General features: G+C 43.7%; 1 protein-coding gene across 6 annotated transcripts in view; it reads right to left on the bottom strand.

Moving 5' to 3' along the window:
* The window catches only part of kmt2cb (lysine (K)-specific methyltransferase 2Cb), a 61,779-nt gene that overhangs the window by 11,195 nt on the left and 30,346 nt on the right, over positions 1 to 20,238 (bottom strand). For 3 of the 6 annotated variants that reach the window (XM_058066384.1, XM_058066379.1, XM_058066380.1), the window contains 28 exons: positions 18,733 to 18,914; positions 18,490 to 18,654; positions 18,313 to 18,419; positions 18,170 to 18,241; positions 17,665 to 17,877; positions 17,152 to 17,274; positions 16,781 to 16,906; positions 16,549 to 16,685; positions 15,536 to 15,728; positions 14,787 to 14,879; positions 13,703 to 13,750; positions 11,047 to 11,187; positions 10,926 to 10,958; positions 10,697 to 10,843; positions 10,483 to 10,618; positions 10,162 to 10,391; positions 10,004 to 10,077; positions 9,371 to 9,571; positions 7,223 to 9,139; positions 6,634 to 6,947; positions 5,020 to 6,554; positions 4,352 to 4,463; positions 4,192 to 4,258; positions 4,046 to 4,106; positions 3,733 to 3,965; positions 1,575 to 3,197; positions 397 to 582; positions 92 to 256 (listed from right to left, as the gene is read on the bottom strand). In XM_058066384.1, coding sequence (XP_057922367.1) covers positions 92 to 256; positions 397 to 582; positions 1,575 to 3,197; positions 3,733 to 3,965; positions 4,046 to 4,106; positions 4,192 to 4,258; positions 4,352 to 4,463; positions 5,020 to 6,554; positions 6,634 to 6,947; positions 7,223 to 9,139; positions 9,371 to 9,571; positions 10,004 to 10,077; positions 10,162 to 10,391; positions 10,483 to 10,618; positions 10,697 to 10,843; positions 10,926 to 10,958; positions 11,047 to 11,187; positions 13,703 to 13,750; positions 14,787 to 14,879; positions 15,536 to 15,728; positions 16,549 to 16,685; positions 16,781 to 16,906; positions 17,152 to 17,274; positions 17,665 to 17,877; positions 18,170 to 18,241; positions 18,313 to 18,419; positions 18,490 to 18,654; positions 18,733 to 18,914 — 8,634 coding nt within the window. The remainder of the gene's footprint in view (positions 1 to 91; positions 257 to 396; positions 583 to 1,574; positions 3,198 to 3,732; positions 3,966 to 4,045; positions 4,107 to 4,191; positions 4,259 to 4,351; positions 4,464 to 5,019; positions 6,555 to 6,633; positions 6,948 to 7,222; positions 9,140 to 9,370; positions 9,572 to 10,003; positions 10,078 to 10,161; positions 10,392 to 10,482; positions 10,619 to 10,696; positions 10,844 to 10,925; positions 10,959 to 11,046; positions 11,188 to 13,702; positions 13,751 to 14,786; positions 14,880 to 15,535; positions 15,729 to 16,548; positions 16,686 to 16,780; positions 16,907 to 17,151; positions 17,275 to 17,664; positions 17,878 to 18,169; positions 18,242 to 18,312; positions 18,420 to 18,489; positions 18,655 to 18,732; positions 18,915 to 20,238) is intronic. The other 3 variants (XM_058066382.1, XM_058066381.1, XM_058066385.1) reach the window with 3 other exon arrangements.

Below are 20,238 nucleotides of genomic sequence, written 5' to 3'. Positions count from 1 at the left end.
TAGGGAAACAGGGCCAAGTCAATGTAAGTTCATGACACAAAAAAATTAAAAATATATATATGTATATATGACAAACATAACCAGATCTCACCTTGTAAGCCAGCTGGGAGTAATAGTCGGACACGCCATCGAGTGAGGCACTGCCAAAAGTACCAGATAGGAGGTTTTCTCCATTGAGCTGGCCGCTACCATAAGGAGCAAAGTGGGCAAAGTTGACACCGATCAAGGGCTCCATGAGGGGGAGTAAAGAGAGTTGCTGTGGAAAAGAGCCAAGGAGAAGAATGAAACAAGTTAATGAAGGCAAGTGAAGTGCTTCTCAACTTCCTGTGTGATACATGTCCTTGCCACTTATTTTGACTATCAACCATCGTTCAATATCATGTTAACCTGTCTTGCCTGTTTGATTTGGGTCATGACGTTGTCAGAGTGGACCAACTGCCTCTCATCCCCTTCCTTCTTCCTTTTCTTGTAACGAGATGGAGGTTTCTCTCCTCCCTTTGGGGTTCTTTTATTCCTGCCTTTCTTCTTTTCCTGTTCATGCAGAAGAGGTCCTTGAAAGTCTGCTGTGCCATCAGAATATGCCTGAGGATAAAACCGTATCAATAAAAACATTAATATTTATTATATTAAAGTACTCACACAGTTCCAAGCTAAGTCAAAGGTATATGTATCCCGTATAATCATATCTATTCTGGCTTTGGTGTAAACTAGAGATGCCCGATATTGTACCCTCATATTATGCAGCAATTCATTACGAATACCAACACCAACCGACTCCAATATTGGCAGTAGATCCTCCCCCACACTAGCAGCAGAAAACGGATGCCGATTTGTGAAAGCGTTTAGAAAGAACTTATACTGTAGTTTATCAAGAAAGAACATTTTTAAAACATTTAATATACAGGGGCTGCACGGCGGACGAGTGGTTAGCACGCAGACCTCACAGCTAGGAGACCAGGGTTCAATTCCACCCTCGGCCATCTCTGTGTGGAGTTTGCATGTTCTCCCCGTGCATGCGTGGGTTTTCTCCGGGTACTCCGGTTTCCTCCCACATTCCAAAAACATGCTAGGTTAATTGGCGACTCCAAATTGTCCATAGGTATGAATGTGAGTGTGAATGGTTGTTTGTCTATATGTGCCCTGTGATTGGCTACCCCGCCTCTCGCCCGAAGACAGCTGGGATAGGCTCCAGCACCCCCGCGACCCTCGGAGGATAAGCGGTAGAGAATGAATGAATTGAATATACATTTCAGAAATATGTTAGTCCATCCGTTTCTTTGTATTATTCAATTATAATATGTTGTATTGTAATGTACTACTGTAACTGCTGTGATGCTATAAAATTGTTTGTTTTTAAAATTGTATTTCATAGTGATGGCCAATATTAAGCATAAAGATATTTTAGACATTTAATCGAGGACTCCTGAGCTTGAGGTTTTCAAATACATTATGACAATAATAAATACATTATATCATCAAGCATTTTAATCGCTTTCTGGTTGATGACTCACAATGCCGACCAGCCCTCAGTGCTCTACAACCCTTTGACACACACTGCTAACACACAGACTGACCCCATTACTGTCCACAGAGCTTTGCCTGAGCAGGGCTTTGCAGTCGGCAGGTTCCTCCTCCTCTGATCGCAGGCTCTCCTCTGACTGCTGCTGGGAGAACCCTGGTGGAGTTGTACTCTTGTTCTTCAGAAGGTGTTTCAGTAGCTCATTGCCAGCTTCACCTTTGTTTGGACTTTGACCCAAGGGGAAAGGAGACACACTCCCCTTGCTGCGTTCCTCCTTCACAGAGCTCATCTCTGAGCCAACAGGCCCTTCTCTTGAGCCATGACACTCACTGATGTCAGTCTGCTCCAGCTTGATATTACTGAGGATCCTGTCATGCTCCTGAGCCTGGGCCCTTGTCGACTCCACGGAAAGACCACTTTGTCCATGATGCCCCCCGGAAAGTTGCCTCTCTAGCTCAGAATGACTCGGAGTAGAACATCCAAGGGGGGATCTTGACAGGTCTTGGTCTGCAAAGAGATGGGGGTTCCTGGTTGGCGTTGAAGAGGTGTCTGACACACATGGCGTAAGTGGGGCAGTGAGGTCTGAGTGAGGAGTTGAGGGTGTCTTGACAGAATCTGTGTCATCATCTTTCTTCTTCTTGCGATTTCTCTTCTTTTTCCCTTTCTCATCTGGGATGATGTTGGAGTACAGCTGAATTAAAGATTGACCTGAGCCAGGAAAGTTGGATGGAAGAGGTGTTGCTGAGTCAACCCCAAAAGGTGGACATTCACCTGGCACCTGAAGCATCATGCCCGGTCCAGTAAACTGTCGATGCCTGGTCTGTCCCTGTGAAAAGTTGGATGCTTGTAGGCTGAGATTATCAGGCCCCAATTCAGGAGGCATCATCCCATTCCCCATCATAGGCCTCCTTTCACCTTGCATAAATGCCCCAGTTGATGAGCCCATGGCCTGCTGCTGAGGGAACATTGGTCCGTGTTGTTGCTGCTGTTGTACAGTAGGTCTCTGGGGCTGCATGAAGTCTTGCGGTAGCTCAGAATTAAAAAATGGCATTTGAGTGAGCGGCGCCATGTTCCCATCTGGCCCCATCATGCCTTGCTGTTCCATTTCCATACGGTGTTTGAGAGCTCTCTGCCGTTCAACCTCCTGCATGAGTTGCACCCGCTGTCTCTCCTGCTGTTCCCTGAGCCTCTCCCGCCTCTCTCGCTCCTGGAAGCCCTCGCTGAATGGATTGTTGTCATCAAACTTCACGCCACCCGCCTGCATTGGTTTGACAGACCCTTGAGCCACTGGTGGCACTTGTGCGTCCACTGGCATTTGGGAATGCTGAAGTACGTTGCCCATCGGCATCTGATGAGGCTGCACCTGGTTTCCCACATGCGCCTGAGGGGGCATTATAGGTGGCATTCCAGGTCCTCCCATTGGCATGGGAGCTGCAGGGTGCCAGCCCGGTGGTGGTGGGTTGGGCATTCTGGGAGGGGCGTTCGGTGGGCCAGGATGAGGTTGCATTTGTATCATGGGGTTCAACTGAGGTTGGACCACTGGTGGCCCACTGGGAACCATGCCAGTAGGACCAGGCATGGGATGCATCCCGGGCATTAAGGGGGTCATGTTGTTTTGTTGCTGTTTCATTCGGTATTCTTCTATGAGTTCAGCATGCTCCTTTTGCTGCTTGCGGATCTAAAACAAAATAAGAGATACATGAGAAAGAAAAAATGGATGGAAGGCTATGGCACTACACAGGTATATGTAATAAAGTTGAAATTAATATGGACAAAAGCTTGGGTTTAATTAATGGAACTGGCAACTGAAGGTTGGCGATCAGCTGGGATAGGCTCCAGCGCCACCGCGAACCTTGCGAGGATAAGCGGCAGAAAATGAATGAATGAATGACAGGGGTGTGGGCCCAGGAGCAAATTCTTGTACAAATAAATTACCAAAAAAGGAAAAATGGATAAAGCAAAAAGGCACAACACCATGTTGGACGCCCCTGCAATACAGCTGTTCTCTCGCTTTTATGAAATGCGAAGCAAATTAATGATCTTTATATATTGCATATGTTACACCTAAGGCTTGTATTTCTAAGCTACAGTTCCTGAAAAGATGCATTTTTATAATTACTGTTACAGTTACATTATATACAAAATGCAGGTTCCAAATTAGGCCCAGTTACTATGTTTAGAGTAATCATTTTAAGGATGAATAAATATCTTACCTGCTCCAGTTCTTTCTGCACTACACCCTGTTGCTCTGTGACGTGTTTGAGCTGCTCAGCATCCTCCTCTGGGAACTCTCTCCCTGCCTTCTTTGCCGTTCTTTGCTTGGCAGACAATGCTTTCTTGGACTTCCTGTGAGCTCCGATCTTCTCCTCCAGAAACTTCTGCTGCATTTGCAGTAATTGCTGAGTCTCCTTCAGCCACTCCTCATACTGTGCCCTTTGAGCATTGTCTGAAAAGAAGGAAGATACATTTCTAAACCTGACAAAACTTCAAGCGATCATGCAAATATTTGTTTTTTTGAGAACTTACTACCAAATCCGGAACCAAAATTGGGAGGATTTGGTCGTATTACTTGTGTCAGTTTGCCACCCTGGTGGATAGAGATAGACAAGTTAATTATGTCATAATTTACCTGACACGTAACAGATTTTTAAACATATTGATAGTTCAATTACCTGTCCTACAACTTGTGGAGGAAGTGGTGTGCTTTCAGGACAAGGTGCTACAGGACCTGATGGAAACCTGTGAGAGAGAAGCACAAAAATGGTATTGGAGTATACTTGTGTGTGTATAAATACTTAGAGTTATTCAAGTAAAAAAAAAACAACTTCTTACCTATTCATAACCATTGGAGACATTCCAATATTGTTCTGAACCATGACTTTATTGATGCCTTTTAGAGCAACCATCTTGGCTTTCATGATTGGGTCAGTGATGGCATCAAAATCTGTGTAAAACAATAATCTTAGGATCACAAGTGGAGACATGTTTTACAGCCCAGTGTATACAGGATGAACCAGGAGAAGGTCTGTCCCAGGGTGGGCCAAAAGTGCAAATCGGAATTTGTGTCTCTGAAGTGTGTCAATGTTCTGGAAAGGTTTGAGGGATGATATAATGTTGGAGGACAATGTGAACATTTACAACGTGGGTGTCAAACTCATGCCATGGAGGGCCGAGACACTACAGGTTACTAAAGCAGGTGATTTTAATGATTAACCCTCCTTTGGTTTGAGGGAAGGAGCTCATCAATTAAATGACCTGCTGGAGAAACTGGTTGGAAAGAAAACCTGCAGCGCTTCGGCCCTCTGTCGACATGTGATTTACAAGATTAAACTGTGTTTTAATAATTGTAATTGTAATAAATACGTGTAAATATATGTGTCATTTTGGCTCATCCCGCATATGTACACAGATACTCAGTATCAGGGTTATTATGTTCTAACATCATTTCATTTTTCCAGTAGATAAACAAATAAGAGCAAGAAATAAGTACAAATAAGTACCGATGTTTGGAAAGAAAGAGTCGTTGGAGCGCTGTCGTATCATAGCTTGCATCTGTCTCTGTTGCTGTTGCTCTTGCCGTTCCTGGTCTAAGAGATCCTGCAAAAGGAGTGGCTGTTCCTCCAGCAGAAGAGGGCGGTGTTGGTTCTGCTGACCCAAAACCTGGTTCAGAACCTGCTGTTCCACCCCTGAGGCAAGCCCTACTTGGTGGTCTGCTCCAAAGGCTGTCATAGAGGTCTCTCCAGCGGCACTGCCGCTGGTCATTGCTTGACTCACTGAAAGGCCGGGGGTATGCTCACTGTCACTGACTTGGTTCTGCTGGGACAGGAGGTTAGTGCCTTGAGTGACAGATTCAACCATATGGTTTAGTGGCTGCTCTTCGGGCTGCTGCTTAATGAGTAAGCTAGAGAGTACAGGGGTAGAGTCAGAGAGGCCTCCTTGCTTGTTTGATTGGTTTGTTCCAGTCACCTCTGGGGATTTCTGACAGTCGTTGACCTCTGTTTTAATTTCCAAAGGAGCAGAGTCCTGACTCTCAGCAGTGTCATCTTTGACTTCTGTTGGTTTTTCAGCTGTAGCATCTGCCTTTACCAGTGTGGTTGCTGAACTGGATGAGGCTTCAGTATTGCTGGAATCCACGTTTTTGTTCATCTCTGTAGTGTCAGCACTATCATCCATAGGATCACTGAGATCCAGTTCTTCATTGAACATGTCTTTTTTGATGTCATCAAGATCTGGATCTGTGTATGCAATGATGTCAAATTTCCCAGATGTCAGAAAGTCATCAAGGTGGAGGTCATTTGTCTCAAGATCCAAGTCTTTGCCATCTTCAGGATCCAAATTCAGGTTTTCTAAGTCAGCATCTACCAAGTCCTTCACCTCTACATCTTCTAGATCTTTCACAGCAGATTCCTCTGCGTCCAGTTTCTCCTCTCCAGTTTCACTTGGGGCCACAGAGACAGTCTCGTTCTGGCCAGCAGGGGGAGCAGGGAGGATGATGGATGTAGACAAGTTTTGTGTCTCATTTGGAGCAGGCTGGCTCATGGATCTCATCAAAGGAGCTTGTTTTAGAGGGATGTTTTCTGACATTAGGGATTGCTGATGAAGACTGCCCATGCTGGCAGAAAGGTGCGCATGGCCACTCTGGCTGGACATTGGGTCAACCATCCTGGGCCCCTGCATTAATGGAAACCTGTTGTCCAGCATGCCTGGAAAACCAGTAGGTCTTGGAGGTTGAATGATGGGATCCATGTTGCATCCTTGCACAGCACCCGGGGGAAATGCCATACGTGGTCTGTTTTCTGCTACTCTGTGTCGCAGCTCAATGAAGGGCTGGCCCATGATGTTATGCTGCTGAACTGGCACACCACGTGGTGGAAAGTGCTGGGGAAGAGCCATCGGATTACCACCAATCGACTTTGCCATTTCGGCAGACATGGAACGTCTCATCTGGGGAGGAACATCCTGCATTGGGTGTTGTCCACGGGGAAACAAATCTTGGGTTGGATGAGGCCCGAGAGCACCAGCTGGAAATGAAAACCTAGACGAAGAGAAGAGCACGTAAAGACAAAAGCAGCATATTCTTAGCTACCTATCAAGGAAATGGAGTGACCACAAACCTTGGTCCCTGGTGTCTCAAATTAGGATCTCCAGGGTGTGGGCCTCGAAGCATTTGTCCTTCATTAGAGAATGGAACACGCTGATCGGCTTGAAAGGGTCCAGGAAACCTCATTGGGCCTCTTACGGGTCCTTGTCCAGGGTAAGGTGGAGGAGGTCGGTTAAACATGTCCCCCTGTTGCCCTGGATCCTCTTGGGGCCAGGGTCTCTGTGCTCCAGGAGCTAGGTTGGCAACAGGCTCCTGAGGGCATCTCTCTTGCCGAATTGCACTCCGCTGTTGCTGCTGCTTCAGGATTAGCTCTCGAATTCTTTGTCGCTACAAACAAAAGTAGAAAAATGTAAATAGACAAATGTTTCATAATTACCAATAAATTACAACATAGACCAAACGAGACAACTAAAATAACCCATGCACAATGTCAATATCAAATGAACATGTGCCCTATAAAAACATAGTAGAGTCAAAATGTTACCATGTATTAAGCGTAAGGTAATTATAATTAGCCAGTATTGATAGCCACTATTTTTTCTTAATTTTATCTATACTTAACTCCCCGAAACCTATGAGGGAATTGAAAATAACACAAGTACCTGTCTGAGTCTTTCCTCATTTTCAGCAAGGACAACACCCTGAGCATCTGAGGATACAGCAGGCATTTGGTCTTGAGGAACGAGTGCATTGTTACCCAGGCTTGACTGATCATTAACTTCCGCTTTCTCCAACTGTGGCCGAGGGGTCATAGGGGCTTGCTCAAATGGGTCATGACCAGGGGTCTGATTGGGTCTTCTGGAGGGTGATCGGGTAAATCCATCTTCTGGTACACAAGGATGTTTAGGTGTTTGTGAGCCAGGATGAGGGAACGTTTCCTGAAGTCTGCCTTGAGTTCCGGAGAAAGGGTCCCGAGTTGCCATCGATCCAGGCCTTAGCCCCTGCCTACTGAGCCCATCAGATCCAGGACGTGGTGTTCCTGGAGCCTGGGTGTAGGGGTCATTCATCATCGTTTGGGGGTTCCCAGGTTGGGAGAATATTTCGCTACTCCCTGGTCTTGATGGTCCAGGTGTACTGGTAAATGTTTCAACAGGTCCTCTTTGGCTACCTGGCGATCTGGAAAAGCGCTCCATCGCAGGGGGCCGTGGAGTACCAGGTGGCAGAGAATATGGGTCCACGGAGTGGGAGGGTGACTGGGCTGGGTGCGTCTGATGTGAGAACTGGTTCATTCCACTGGGTTGAGGGGTGGCAGGAGCATGTGAGTAGGCATCAGAGGATGGGCTAGGGGTGTTTGATGGTTGATTGTAGTTGTCATGTGGACGTGGGGTACCAGGAGGTCTGGCATATGGCTCAAAGAATGGTCGAGGTTGAGCACCACTTTCACAGACAGATCGAGTGTTAGCTGCAGGCTGAGAAAATGGGTCATATGTGAAGTGGTCAGGCCTTGGAGTCGAAGGAGCATGAGCATAAGGATTTCTGGACATTTGCGTCATTTGTCCTTGCTGAGCAAATGAATGAGCTTGAGGATGATGTTGGCTCATACGAGGAGGACTGGTAAAGTTGTCGTTTCCAGATGGTCTTGGGGTATGTGGGGGCTGAGCATATGGGTCAGCCTGTTGATTCTGGGCAAACCTGTCTGTCGGATGCTGACCTCTGTATAAGGGATCCTGAGCCTGTGGCGGGGGCATAGGTGTTTTGAACAGAGGTACTGAGCCAGACTCATTACTTCCAGGAATTGGTGTCAATAAAGGTCTTGAGTAAGGGTCGGACAAAATCATTCTGTTCTGGGCCATGCGTTGGTAGGCCTCGTTTCTTATCATGGGCCTAGAGTATGGATCCCTGCCTGGCGAGCCCATTGGGGGTCTTCCCTGAGCAGCGTGGCTGGTCCTGGGGGGCCCCATGGGCTTCAGAAATGGGTCCATTTCCCCAGTTGGCCTTGGAGTATCAGGAGGTTTGGCATAAGGATCATTGCTCATTGATGTTGGCGAGCCAAAAGTTTCATGGGCAGGGGATGGTCTCCCTCGGTCCTGCTGTTCCATCAAAGAGGTGGGAGATTTACCAGATTCCATTGGCATTCTGCGACACACATTTTGCCCCAGAGTTGGTGGTCTTGGAGTTCCTACCATCTTGCCATATGGGTCCCACGGAGAAGATGGTCTGGAGCCAGAAGAGCCTGGTGAGAAAACCTGTGGGGACTGAGGTTGGGATGACGAGCCAGATGGAGGAGGAGGAGGCGGTCGTAAGAATACATCATCGGAAGGGCCTGATGTTGGTGTCCCTGGTAATTGTGGCCTGGCGAAGTTGTCTTTCACATTGAGTTGCTGCATTGGGGATGTGCTTCCATTGCTCGGCAGGGAGGCCGGGCTCTGGTTGCCACTGTTGTTGCCATCTCCCTCGCCGTGGATGTTGGTGTGCAACTGATGCTGTTGCTGCTGCTGCTGCAGTTGCTCGTTCTTGACTTGCTCCAGTTTCTGAGTAGCTTCAATTTTGGCTTGCTGTTTGCTTTTCTGTCTCATTTGCTGTTGGAAGAACAGAATTAAGTTGCATTAGACAGTATGTTGAAGATGGCAAATGTCATTGGCAAGTCTCATGCAAAAAAAAGTAAACTGGTCCTACTAACCACCAATGTCATCAGGGTTAATGAGGAGGGATAGTGCAGTTGTTTTGGGATGTTTTACTAAACCGCCTCTTAGATGTCTTAATATAAAGTGGACCTGCCGCTGCCCTGACTTAATTGCATACCCTCTTACCTGTCTAAACTTCCACTCTTGTTCATGCTCTGACTCTTTTGGTTTCAAAGGGTCTTTAAACAGCAGTTCTGTGTCTAGTGGTATGTTGGGATCAAACACCTCAGGGGGCTGTGGATGCTGTGGGTGGTGCCTCTTCACTGTCTCATTCGACATCTGGACTTTGTTGATGCGCAGGGCTGCTCGGTTATCTCTTGCCTTTTGCTGAAAGGCAAATAATCAATAGATATTATGAAGAAAATCACATAAACAAACATATTTAGGAAGTATATATTTCAAGATAACTACCAGTAACATTGATAATGAAACTGCATTAGTTTTATTATTGCAATCACAAATGCTAAATGCGTTTACAACTCAGATAAAAAAAAAAATGCAACTGGCCTGTGCAAGACAAAAACACACTTAAAGTTAACTACATTAAGAAGACCACTGTGGACCGTGCAAGGCTGCCAACATTTAATTAGTTTACCCTTGAATGGCCAAATTTCAAGTTGCATTGGCAGGAGGCCTGGTGCATTACAGAAGTGGGCTTTCGGTTGATGTATTTATGCTAGAGCTCACACTTATTTTTTGGTGCGTACAGTATATATTGTAGATAATATGGGTGACAATGTATGTACAATATGAGCTTACCACATATGGGGCCCTGTCTTGTGAACTAGCTTTTCTCCAAAGTTTTGCAATTTGCTTTACTCTGGTAGACCAGTCTGTTGAGGAAAAATCAGAGGAATTGTTAACACAGCTCAATAGTCCTTTATACTTTGGAGAGTGTTTTGTGGAAAAGTACTAACCTGGGTATTCCTCTTTGAGGTTAGGGAAGTTGATGTTGGTATAAAGGACAGGTGCTACTGTGGCAAGCTCCCCGAGCGTCTCCTCCTTCTCCCACTTGAGCGTACTTCGTTGAGCATTTGACATGGCTTCAGTTTCCCCCTCGGGCAGTGATCCAGGGGGTGGGGGTCCAGGGCCATGGGCAGGGGAGGGCCATGGACCAACTGCTTCTCTCGGCATTTGATTAAATTTCCTATCCATGTAAAAAGTAAACTAATGCTGTTTACACAAGCACACAAACTATAATGTACAAAGAGAAATCACAAGGCGGCAGAGTACATTACCTGGGATTGTCACTAAAAGGCACACGGTTGAGGGGGGCAAAATTTTCTGGCATTATGGGCCCTGCTCCGGAATTTGAAGAGAAACGGTGGCTTGGTCCTATGATTCCATTCATCATTGGCATCCTTGGAAACATGCCTGCAAGTCAAAGAGAAGGACGATAAATTCATGTGGTTGAACCATTACAATTTGACAACTAGCAACTGTTACAAATACCTGCGTTGGGATGAGGAATGCTAGTGCCAGGTGTGGTAGGAAGAGGTCCTGGACCGCGAGGGTGAGGCACCTGTGGCGGTGGTGGTTGGCTTGTGCTGGGGCTGAGGACTGCTGTGAAGAGATCCTCTACATCTTTTCCCTCTAGTTCTGCAACATAACGCATAGATCTGTCAGTATATACATTTTACAGAAATCGTCAAAGGGACTATTGACAGGGACATTTACGAACCTGGTATTTTGTAAAGTTTGCTGAGGATTGATTCTGAAAAATAAGTAAAGAAACATTTTTTTTTTTCTGGTGTGACGTTCAACATCCTAAGTCGTAACAGTGTTAACGATGCCACACTCACCATCAGTGACCATCTTGTCCAATTCTGGACTGAGGATGCCATCCAAAGGTTCTTCTGGAAGGCTTCGAGGTGTCCTACGACCAGCCTGAGAATGGGGCGTCACTGAGGAACTGTCTGTCATGGGCCCCATGTCCAGACCAGCTGTGGAAATACAAATGGAAATAGATAAACAATCTTAAAGACCCCCCCAAAATAGTTGTAGAGTTGTAGTATTAGTTTTCTCAACCAGAACAGCATGTTATAAAATTTAAATCATTTTTGGTTTTTTGGGGGAAAAAAAACACATTAAATTGACGCAACTAAAGCTATGAAATCACAGTTAGAACTCTTTAACATTGCAAAATATTAGTAATTGCTCAAAAAATGTATGAAAAATAGGCAACTAGATTAAAATACAGGATGGGTAAAGTGCGGTATAAGTGGTTAAAGAATCGTGCAACGTGCTGCTGTATGCAGTACTTGTGAGTGGAGGCTGCTCTTAGGAGCCGCAGATGAACTAAGGTAAGGTAAGGTAAGGTGAGCAGCAAACACTGCAGTGGTGCTTTTGTACAAGTGATGGGTTTGCAGAAAATAAACATTGTAGCTCTTCAACAACCTAGTGGCCCTTCGGTGAGAAAGTGCTGCTCGTTCAGCTACAATTAATTACATGATATACACACTCCTGATACAAAATGAGTTTAAAATTGCAAGAATTTAGATTTTGCGCTGTTGAATCTTCAGCAAGTTCTAAGTAGAGCTTCAAAACGCAAACAAGAAGAATTTATTGCGAATTTATTGCCTGCACGCTAACCACTCGATCACCGTGCGGCCCAGGTTTTAAGACCATTGCTCCAAAAAACCCGAAACCCCCTAACATGGAAATAAAATGTTAAAATTGCTTTGGGCATGATTGATGCCAGTGTTTCCAGGACGCTCATGGGAATGTTGTTCTAGTTGGTGAAGCTGGTGTCACGGAGGGCATCCACCGCCTGAAACTGGTGTCTATTTTGGTTAACTTGCCTTGCTATCCATCTCCAAATATTCTCAATTGGATTTAAATCAGGGGGACACACAAGATGGCCCAAAAGAATTATGTTATTCCTCTGGAAGAAGTCCTTTGTCAGACAGGCATTGTGAACTGCAGCATTGTCCAATTGAAAACGCCAGTCATTTCCACACAGACGAGGGTCATCTGTCATGAGAGGTGTCCTCTGCAACATCTCCAAATAGCCAGCTGCTTTGTGACGCCCCTGCACAACCTGAAGCTCCATTGTCTCATTGAAGGAAAAAAGCCCACCAAATGATGCTGGCGCCCCCTCCACTGTGCCGTGTGGAAAACGGCTCAGGTGGGATGTCCTTGTCATGCCACTAATGTTGGAAGCCATCAGCACCGTCATTATGTTTTTTTCTCATAAGAAAATAAAACTTTCCTGCACCTTTCAATGTCCTGTGTTTGGTGCTAACATTCAGTCTGATGGTTATTGGACTGCACTCAGCACTCTTCCGGCTCAGGGCTGATGACATTTTTGTTCCATAACCCACAGAAGTTTAGAATGACTGTCTTACTTTTAAATGCTGTGGGCTTAAACTTTTGATCAGATGATGAGCAGCCTATTTCCCTTTAATGCTTGTTTGCATTGCTTACTCAATTTTGTTTTTCATTTTGAAGCTCTACTTCGAACATGTGTCAAACTCAGGCCCGGGAGCCAAATCCGGCACGCTGTGCAATTTCATCGGCCCATGGAACTGTTAGTAGTTGGCCCACCTTGTGGAAGCACTCTAAAAAATACAAATAAAAAAACTGACAACATTGCATCGTTTAATATACATGCTGTGATCATGCATTAACACGTATACCAATGGTAACATAGTTGCAGCAACTTATTTTGATGGTTTAAAACACTACCGAAATTTCTTTCCGAGGGCGCATTGCACACACACTAAGCTTGTTCCGTTAACAACAGCAGCATAGCTACAAGGACAACACTTAGAGTACGATGTCCGCTTTCCTTGGGATGGCTGTGTCTTCCTGCACAAGACAACACAAGTGCTCCAGTCCTCAGCTAAAAAATGTTGACGGCACAAACAAGCATCTTGTTGAGTCTTTGTAGCGAAATCGAGAGCTAGGTATCCACTCGTCTGTCTCTCTTCACGCATCGTGTTAGTCCGCAAGGTAACATTAATTTTGCATGTTATCTGCTACAATTCCCATGACGTGCTCTGGTAACTAGCTCATATTAACTTGTTGTCTCGTGCTAGAATGCACAGAAAAGGAAAATAATTGTGTATTCATGTTTCACATAAGGACTGTGATTGATGGACAACATTCCAAAAAAAGCTCAGTTCCCTTTTAAGATCCAAAAGTGCAAAAAGTAAATTCTTGCAATTTTTCAAACTGTATTAAAAGTTTGATCAGAAGTGTATATTTGTTTGTAATCTAAAGTAATGAAAACTACTTTACTTATGACATAGGGTTATCATGGTATTACTCCTGTGAATTTTAGTCGGCTCAAAATGCTTAACACCACACTCATTTGAGTTAGAGCAAGCCAAGATGGTTACGTGAAGTATGAAGAAAGCTCTTTACAGGCAAAGTGAAACGAAACATACAGTGTTCAAGTGTTAGAAAGAAAGAATACATTGAAGCAAAGGGATTAGTAGGTCACTGCACCCTTACCAAAAGGAGGTGGTGAGCTGTCAACCTGGAAGGGGCAAAAATCAAGACCTACAAGAACCGAAAACCAGAAAATATGAGTGAAGAACTGAAAAAAAAAACTGAAACAACAAAATATGATTTGGACAATGCAAAAGAAAGATAAAAGCAAAGAATGGGCATTTGATTTGGTAAAGCGGACACCTTTTGTTATCTGAGCTTGCTTTATTTAAAAATGACTTTTTGGTATGTGTTATGTTTTTGACCACCAAATGTGAAACTCTATCACTACCCATCTATCTGTCTATCACTGTGAAGAGACAGCATTGTTAACAAAAAAGTAGGCTTCACTAAACATCTTAAAATAAAGCCTTGAGGTATGCTACCTAACAGTGAGTGTGAGGTGTAAGTGTAATAATTTTGTCGTTTGTTAGCGAATAGGCTCACGTAGCATGATGTTGCTGTTATGTACTAAGTGTAATGTTACAACTGTAGTCTACATACTATGCTAGTGTTGCTAACGTTTGTGTCCTCCTATCCCACTCCTTAATGTCAGTTGCTCTACAGGCTTTATATAAAAAGTCCAAGTGCACAATAGCGCTCCTCGGAGCCATACAGGTGTAGACAAACACAGCTAATGAGCATTGAAGCCACAGACCCAAACAACTGTGTTCCCAGTCGGGCTTATTAAAAGTATGTCAACTACATTGAAGAAAAGAATATTGTAAAAGAAATATATATGTATTGTCAAATGGGACCTTTGATAAAAGACACCAACAATTTTTTAAATGTGATTCTAAAATTACGATATCCAGTTGTTTTTGTTTTTTTATGATTTTGAAACAAATATCCCAACAATGTGGGGCAACATGTTACATTGTAGTTTAGTATTGATGTCACTGCAGTGGAACATGATGGCCTGCAGAGTTGCAATATTTGTTTAAATATATAACACACATATGGCGATTTCAATATCACATTTCTATATCTGACAGCAGAAAACGTGAAAATGTGTCTGAACGCTGAGGGTTCCCTTTAAAATTGGGACTAAAAAAAACGGATTAGAGGTTTTTGCTGTTGCAAACCGCCTATGGAATTAGAGACGCACCAGAGTCACCGCTTGGCTTTCCGAGCATTCCCAAGATGTCTGCATCAGTATTCAAAACATCAGCTAGATCAACTAATGGCTCCTCAGATGTCTCTGTAAATGAGGGGGGGGGGGATAATCAATAGAAAGAAGAAAAACAAAAAATAAATGTCACAAATTATAGCTGATGACGATAAATGGAAATGAGTGGAGAACAACCAATAGAATGCAACAATGAAAACAAATTAAACTTATTGGAAACAGGTACTAGCCACTTATGGAAGAGTGGAAGCTGTTGTGTTTACTTGTGTAAGACGTTGCTGTACATGGGGAAGAGATGGCAATCAATTATCAACAACTGAATGAGGGCAATCATGTACAATCTATAAAGCTAATGCATTTCATCAAATAGTAGCAACCAGCTTGTTGTGCAATTTAGACCCATAAAATTCCCTGCCAGTATGTTGCTTGTGGGAATTTGAAACACATTTAGAAAGCAAGGTTAAGTTTACTTTGAAATGGTAGTACAACTAGTGGCACCACTGTAAATAGACTTACAATACCATTGGAACAGAGGTGAGCAGAGTGATTGTGGGAGAAAACTGCAGAATATGTGTGTCCCATCACATGTATTAATTAGCTGCCTATGTTTAGGATGCACAGAAAAGATAAAGTGTTCACATGTTCATGTCTCAGAAGGACTGTGGATGATAGGCGAAAATCCAAATATCATAAAAACCGTGCCATGTTCCTAAAATATTTTTACGTACGTGCGGCAACTGGTCTGTTAGAGTGGGATGCTGCAGAGGCACTGAGTAGAGGGTCTGACGAAGAGTCCAGGAAGCCGGTGGTAAGGCGCTTCCTCTCAACTTGACTTTGCCCTTCTTCTAGTAAGCCCGACTCCACCCCCTGTTGCCTACTCTGCTTGCTTTTGTCCAGGAGGTCCTTTCCAAAAAACGCCTCCTGAGCACGACAAGGCAAAGCACTTTGTTGACAAGCTCCTCAAGATCAGTCATCACCTGACAACATTATAGCAAAGACACCTTCCCCGTAGAGAGCTTTATAAATGCACTCAAGGACCATGAAAACATAAACCAACAGTAATAATGCAGCTGACCTCACTTTTGTCAGCACCTATGTACCCCCACAAACCACTTATTCCCACAAGTCATCTACAATCTGAGACGACATGTAACTGTGGCAGTCCCAGCTGCATTGGGACACATTAAAAGCCCAATGTGTTACTGTTTGAATAATTAATGCAATGTCTTGGATTGAGTTGGACCTTTAGGTTTGACAGAGCACCGCCCTCTTCCGTTGTGGTGTGATATAGAGCGGCACTGACAGCTGCTTGTGGCTTTCTACACATTATATATCTTGTGTTTTGGCCAACACAAGGTGACAGTGAGATACTGTCTTGAGACAAGGAACATTGAAGCCATCTTCATTTAAGTTTTTTTTTTTTTTTTTCCTGGTCACTTCACAATCCAGACAAAGAGCAATTTAAAGAGAATGATATTTTAGCTGCTGTTTCAGCATGTTAAAAAAAAAAACCTTTGCAAAGGGACTATGTTCTTCAAAGTTGTGTATTTTCCCACACAATGCGTTTTGAATTGCCAACCTTGCCCCGGGCAAAACAGAAGTTAATCTTAAGATATGGCAAGGCACGACTTACATTACAATACACAAATTAATCTGCAGAGCATTAACCATACTAATGTAGCTATTATCTAAGGAATAAGCATTGTATTAATATTTACAAATAGTATTTATGGACTGAGACCTGAAGGTAGGTAGGAAAGGCCTCTTCCAGTTTGGTTTTCTTCTTTCGGTAGCGCTTTTTGATTTTTTCCGCAACTTCTGCTCCGGAAGGCGTCTCATCCACAGGAGTGTTTGGCAGCGCATCGGTCCACCCCCCACCTAAAAAGGGAAAAATGCATTGCGGCTGTTAATTGAAAGCACTTTTATACCATATTATGAAAATATGTAAGATTATTATACAAAGCTACACAGACCTTCTTCTTTCCCAAGGTGACACTCTGACACTGAGCCAGATGAGTCCTTTCTGCACAGGGTTCGTTTAGCCTTGCCTGGACCTTGACCTGGGCGGCTTCTCTGGCGCACCATGAACCCACCGATGCCTTGAAAAGATACAGATCATCTTTTTGTTAACATTTGGATAGGGATAGGGAAATACTTTATTGATCTCCACGACAAATTCAATATCTGGCATTGAAGTGTATGGCTGAAGCCGTTGTTGCCAGCTGAGAAACTCTACATAGAGCCCTTGGTCCATCAGAGATGTCAGTACTTTGCTACAGACATTGCATCAGGCTGCCGCATTTTACGCCTCAGAGGAGCTGTCTCCTTCAATCAGGTGCCCTACCCGGCCGGTACGGTTTCCTCTTCCTCTTCTTGCCGCTGTCGACCCCCTTAGAGTCGTCCTCTGCGGGCTCACGTTCTGGGCTGGAGTCAGACTTCCCTTCGCAATCCAGGAGCTCCGTCTCCACTGCACGCAGAGAACACTGATAAAGTGACAGCCCACAAGCAGTGAAAACTAATGACACGCCCACCTCCCTCACAGACAGCAGTGGGGTCAAATCTATTTGAACCCTACTCAGAAGAAAGACATTAGCCTGATTGGAATCAACTTCCATTTCATTTGCTTGTTAAGTCAACTGTGGATGCTTCCTGATTTAATCTTATCGCCCAAGGCAGAATGTGAAGGTATCACATATGGTTTCATAAGTCACATACGTTTAATATGGTTAGGTTTACATAGTTTCTAGTTTCTCAGCATAATCTACTAATTAGTAGACCTTTATCATTTAGAAATTATGTATATAATATATATCGTCTACCTTGACTGTGCAAGCTAGTACTGTTTCGGAATATATACCTCTGTTGTCCTCCATGTCCTCATCACGAGAATGCTCAGAGAGCGGGTCTAAGGGGGCCTGAAGGACCGCAACACTGTTCTGGTTGATTATCTTCAACTTTAGCTTAGGCTTGGGCTTCCTGCGCCGTGATGCAGTGGCAGACAAGCTCTGGAGCTGACAAAGCCCTGACTCAGTCAGACAAACTCCATCCTGGGTGTAAGTCCTCGACAAATCTGAGAAGACCAAACAATAATATAAATGTGTAAAAAAAAAAAAAAAAAAACCCCAAAAAATATATATAATATATATATATATATAATATATATATATATATATATATATATATATATATATATATATATATATATATATATATATATATATATATATATATATATATATATATATATATATATAGAAAGAATAGTGATATTTGTCACTATTACAGTTGGGAATGGAAGTCTGTAGATCAACAGCCTCCTGAATGTCTATTCATGGCTTTTGTATGACTCCTACTAAGCTTACCCATTTCTCTTGCTTTGGTGACAATCTGTGTCATGACTGCTGGCTCAATGGTGTCTCTGGTTTTGGTCACAACTGCAGAACAGTAACATTTAAAAACAGGTACTGTTCAAAAGTCAACCCCCATACAGCGAGACTGCTCATACCTTTAGTGGTCTTGAAATTTTGGCACATTGTGCAATCAAAGCAGTTCTCTGCAGCTTTCTCAATATCGTCCTCTGAATGCAGACCTTGACAGGAAGCATGAAACCACCTGTGGACAGAGAAAGAGGTTTAGAAATTGTCCAGTTTTACTGCGGTTTAAAAAAAAAAAAGCTGCACACCTGTCACATTGTCTGCACTGGACAATGATGGTACCCTCGCTGTAAACAACTTGGCAGCCAGGGCATGCTGAAAGGCTGGCGCAGGGAGCACACTGGGTGTAATTATTTTGCCACTCACACCTCAGACCGGGAGTGGTAGCGCCACACTGCGTACAGGACACACACCTGCAGGGGACAAGGAGGACTGAGGTCATTCTTACCAAGTTCACTTCATAGAGGACAGCCGCGTTTGACATGACTTGCCATTTGCACTTCCAGCTGTCTTTCGGTACATTCTGTAAAGGAGGGTCCAGGCAGTAAGTGTGGTAGCTGATATCACAGTCGTCGCACAACAGTAAGCGGCCGGGGTCGGTGGCCTGGCCACAGGCTTCACACACTGTACACTCCAGACAACGCCAGCCTTTACTGAGCACCACCTTTGTGATCTGAGGACGGAAGTAACAACACATTTGTGGATGCAATCTTACACAGAACATCAAGGTTTATCCTTTTTACACATAAAGATATAATGTGTACAGTGTTGAAATATGTTGAAATAGTCCAACTGTCCAAAGATCTGCCAAAGATCTATCCATCCATTCATTTTCTATGCCACTTATTAGATCTACCTCCTCCTACCTACTAATATCAGGGTACCTCATGATACGATACTATTTGTAATACATGGCTCACGATAATGATATCACAATACTCTATGGAACATAAACACACAAAAAAATCATAGTTTATAGTTTTTGTTTATAATTTGAACAGTACAATCAGCTATAGTACAAAAACAATGTCACTCTTTTAGGGCAACATAACTAAACAGGAAAAAGTATAAATTTGAATAGAAAAATCAACCTCTCTTTTAAACAGACAGGCCTCCATGTTTCTTGAATGAATGTTTTGTGAATAAAATCTAAGTAAAATATTATGATAGCTTATGTCAGCTTGGATAGGCTACTGCTGACTTCATTTTAACTGTATGTATCTTATATTATTCTGCTTTATAGTTTTATGGTATTGACTATGTGGCCTACGTGTGAACCACTTGTCCACCATGCGGCCTCTTGATACATTTCCTCAATCATATTTTTAATTTGCTCAGAGATATTTTCCTTTGTTTCCATCGCTTCCTTCTCTTCATCAAAGCAGCGTTTTCATCCAATAGTGCCTTAACACTATAACATCCCACAGAACCTTGATATCATTGCAAGTGCTCTAATTTCCTCCATAGGGTTTTTAACCTCCTTAAGAACAGCACGCAAAGCAGCATTATCATCTCGCCATCCCTTGATATTACCCGTAGTGTCTTGGTGTCCATGCACAGTGCTCCATTTGTGTATGACTTCATCATGGATCACCATGGGTTTTTCCATTGAGACTGTAATTCTGCACTTGTACATATCCAATCTGTGTTGGATTGCAGGCGTTAAATCTTGCTTGTGCTACAGTTCAGGCTTGTAGCTCTCTCATCTCCCACTTTGAGGTGTGAAATAACATCAAATGATTAGTCTTGAGAAGATGTTCAAATTCTGTAATTGGGCCTACATCCGAGGCACCATCCTCCTCATCCAACAGCCTAACTGGCCTTTTCTGATTTTAGACCCGGATTTCCAAGGCCTGTATCATTTTTGCTTTGGTTGGCACTGTTGCTAGGCAACCACCTCGAACTTCAGCAGCTAGCCGGTTATCTTACACTTGTCACTTGTTTGTTTCAAGTAATCTGTACCCACACTACCTTTGTGATCTACCGGTTAATGTAAT

Source organism: Doryrhamphus excisus, chromosome 3, assembly GCF_030265055.1.
Source record: "Doryrhamphus excisus isolate RoL2022-K1 chromosome 3, RoL_Dexc_1.0, whole genome shotgun sequence".
NCBI classification, from domain to species: Eukaryota; Metazoa; Chordata; class Actinopteri; order Syngnathiformes; family Syngnathidae; genus Doryrhamphus; species Doryrhamphus excisus.
This window is presented reverse-complemented; position numbering and strand designations above follow the sequence as displayed.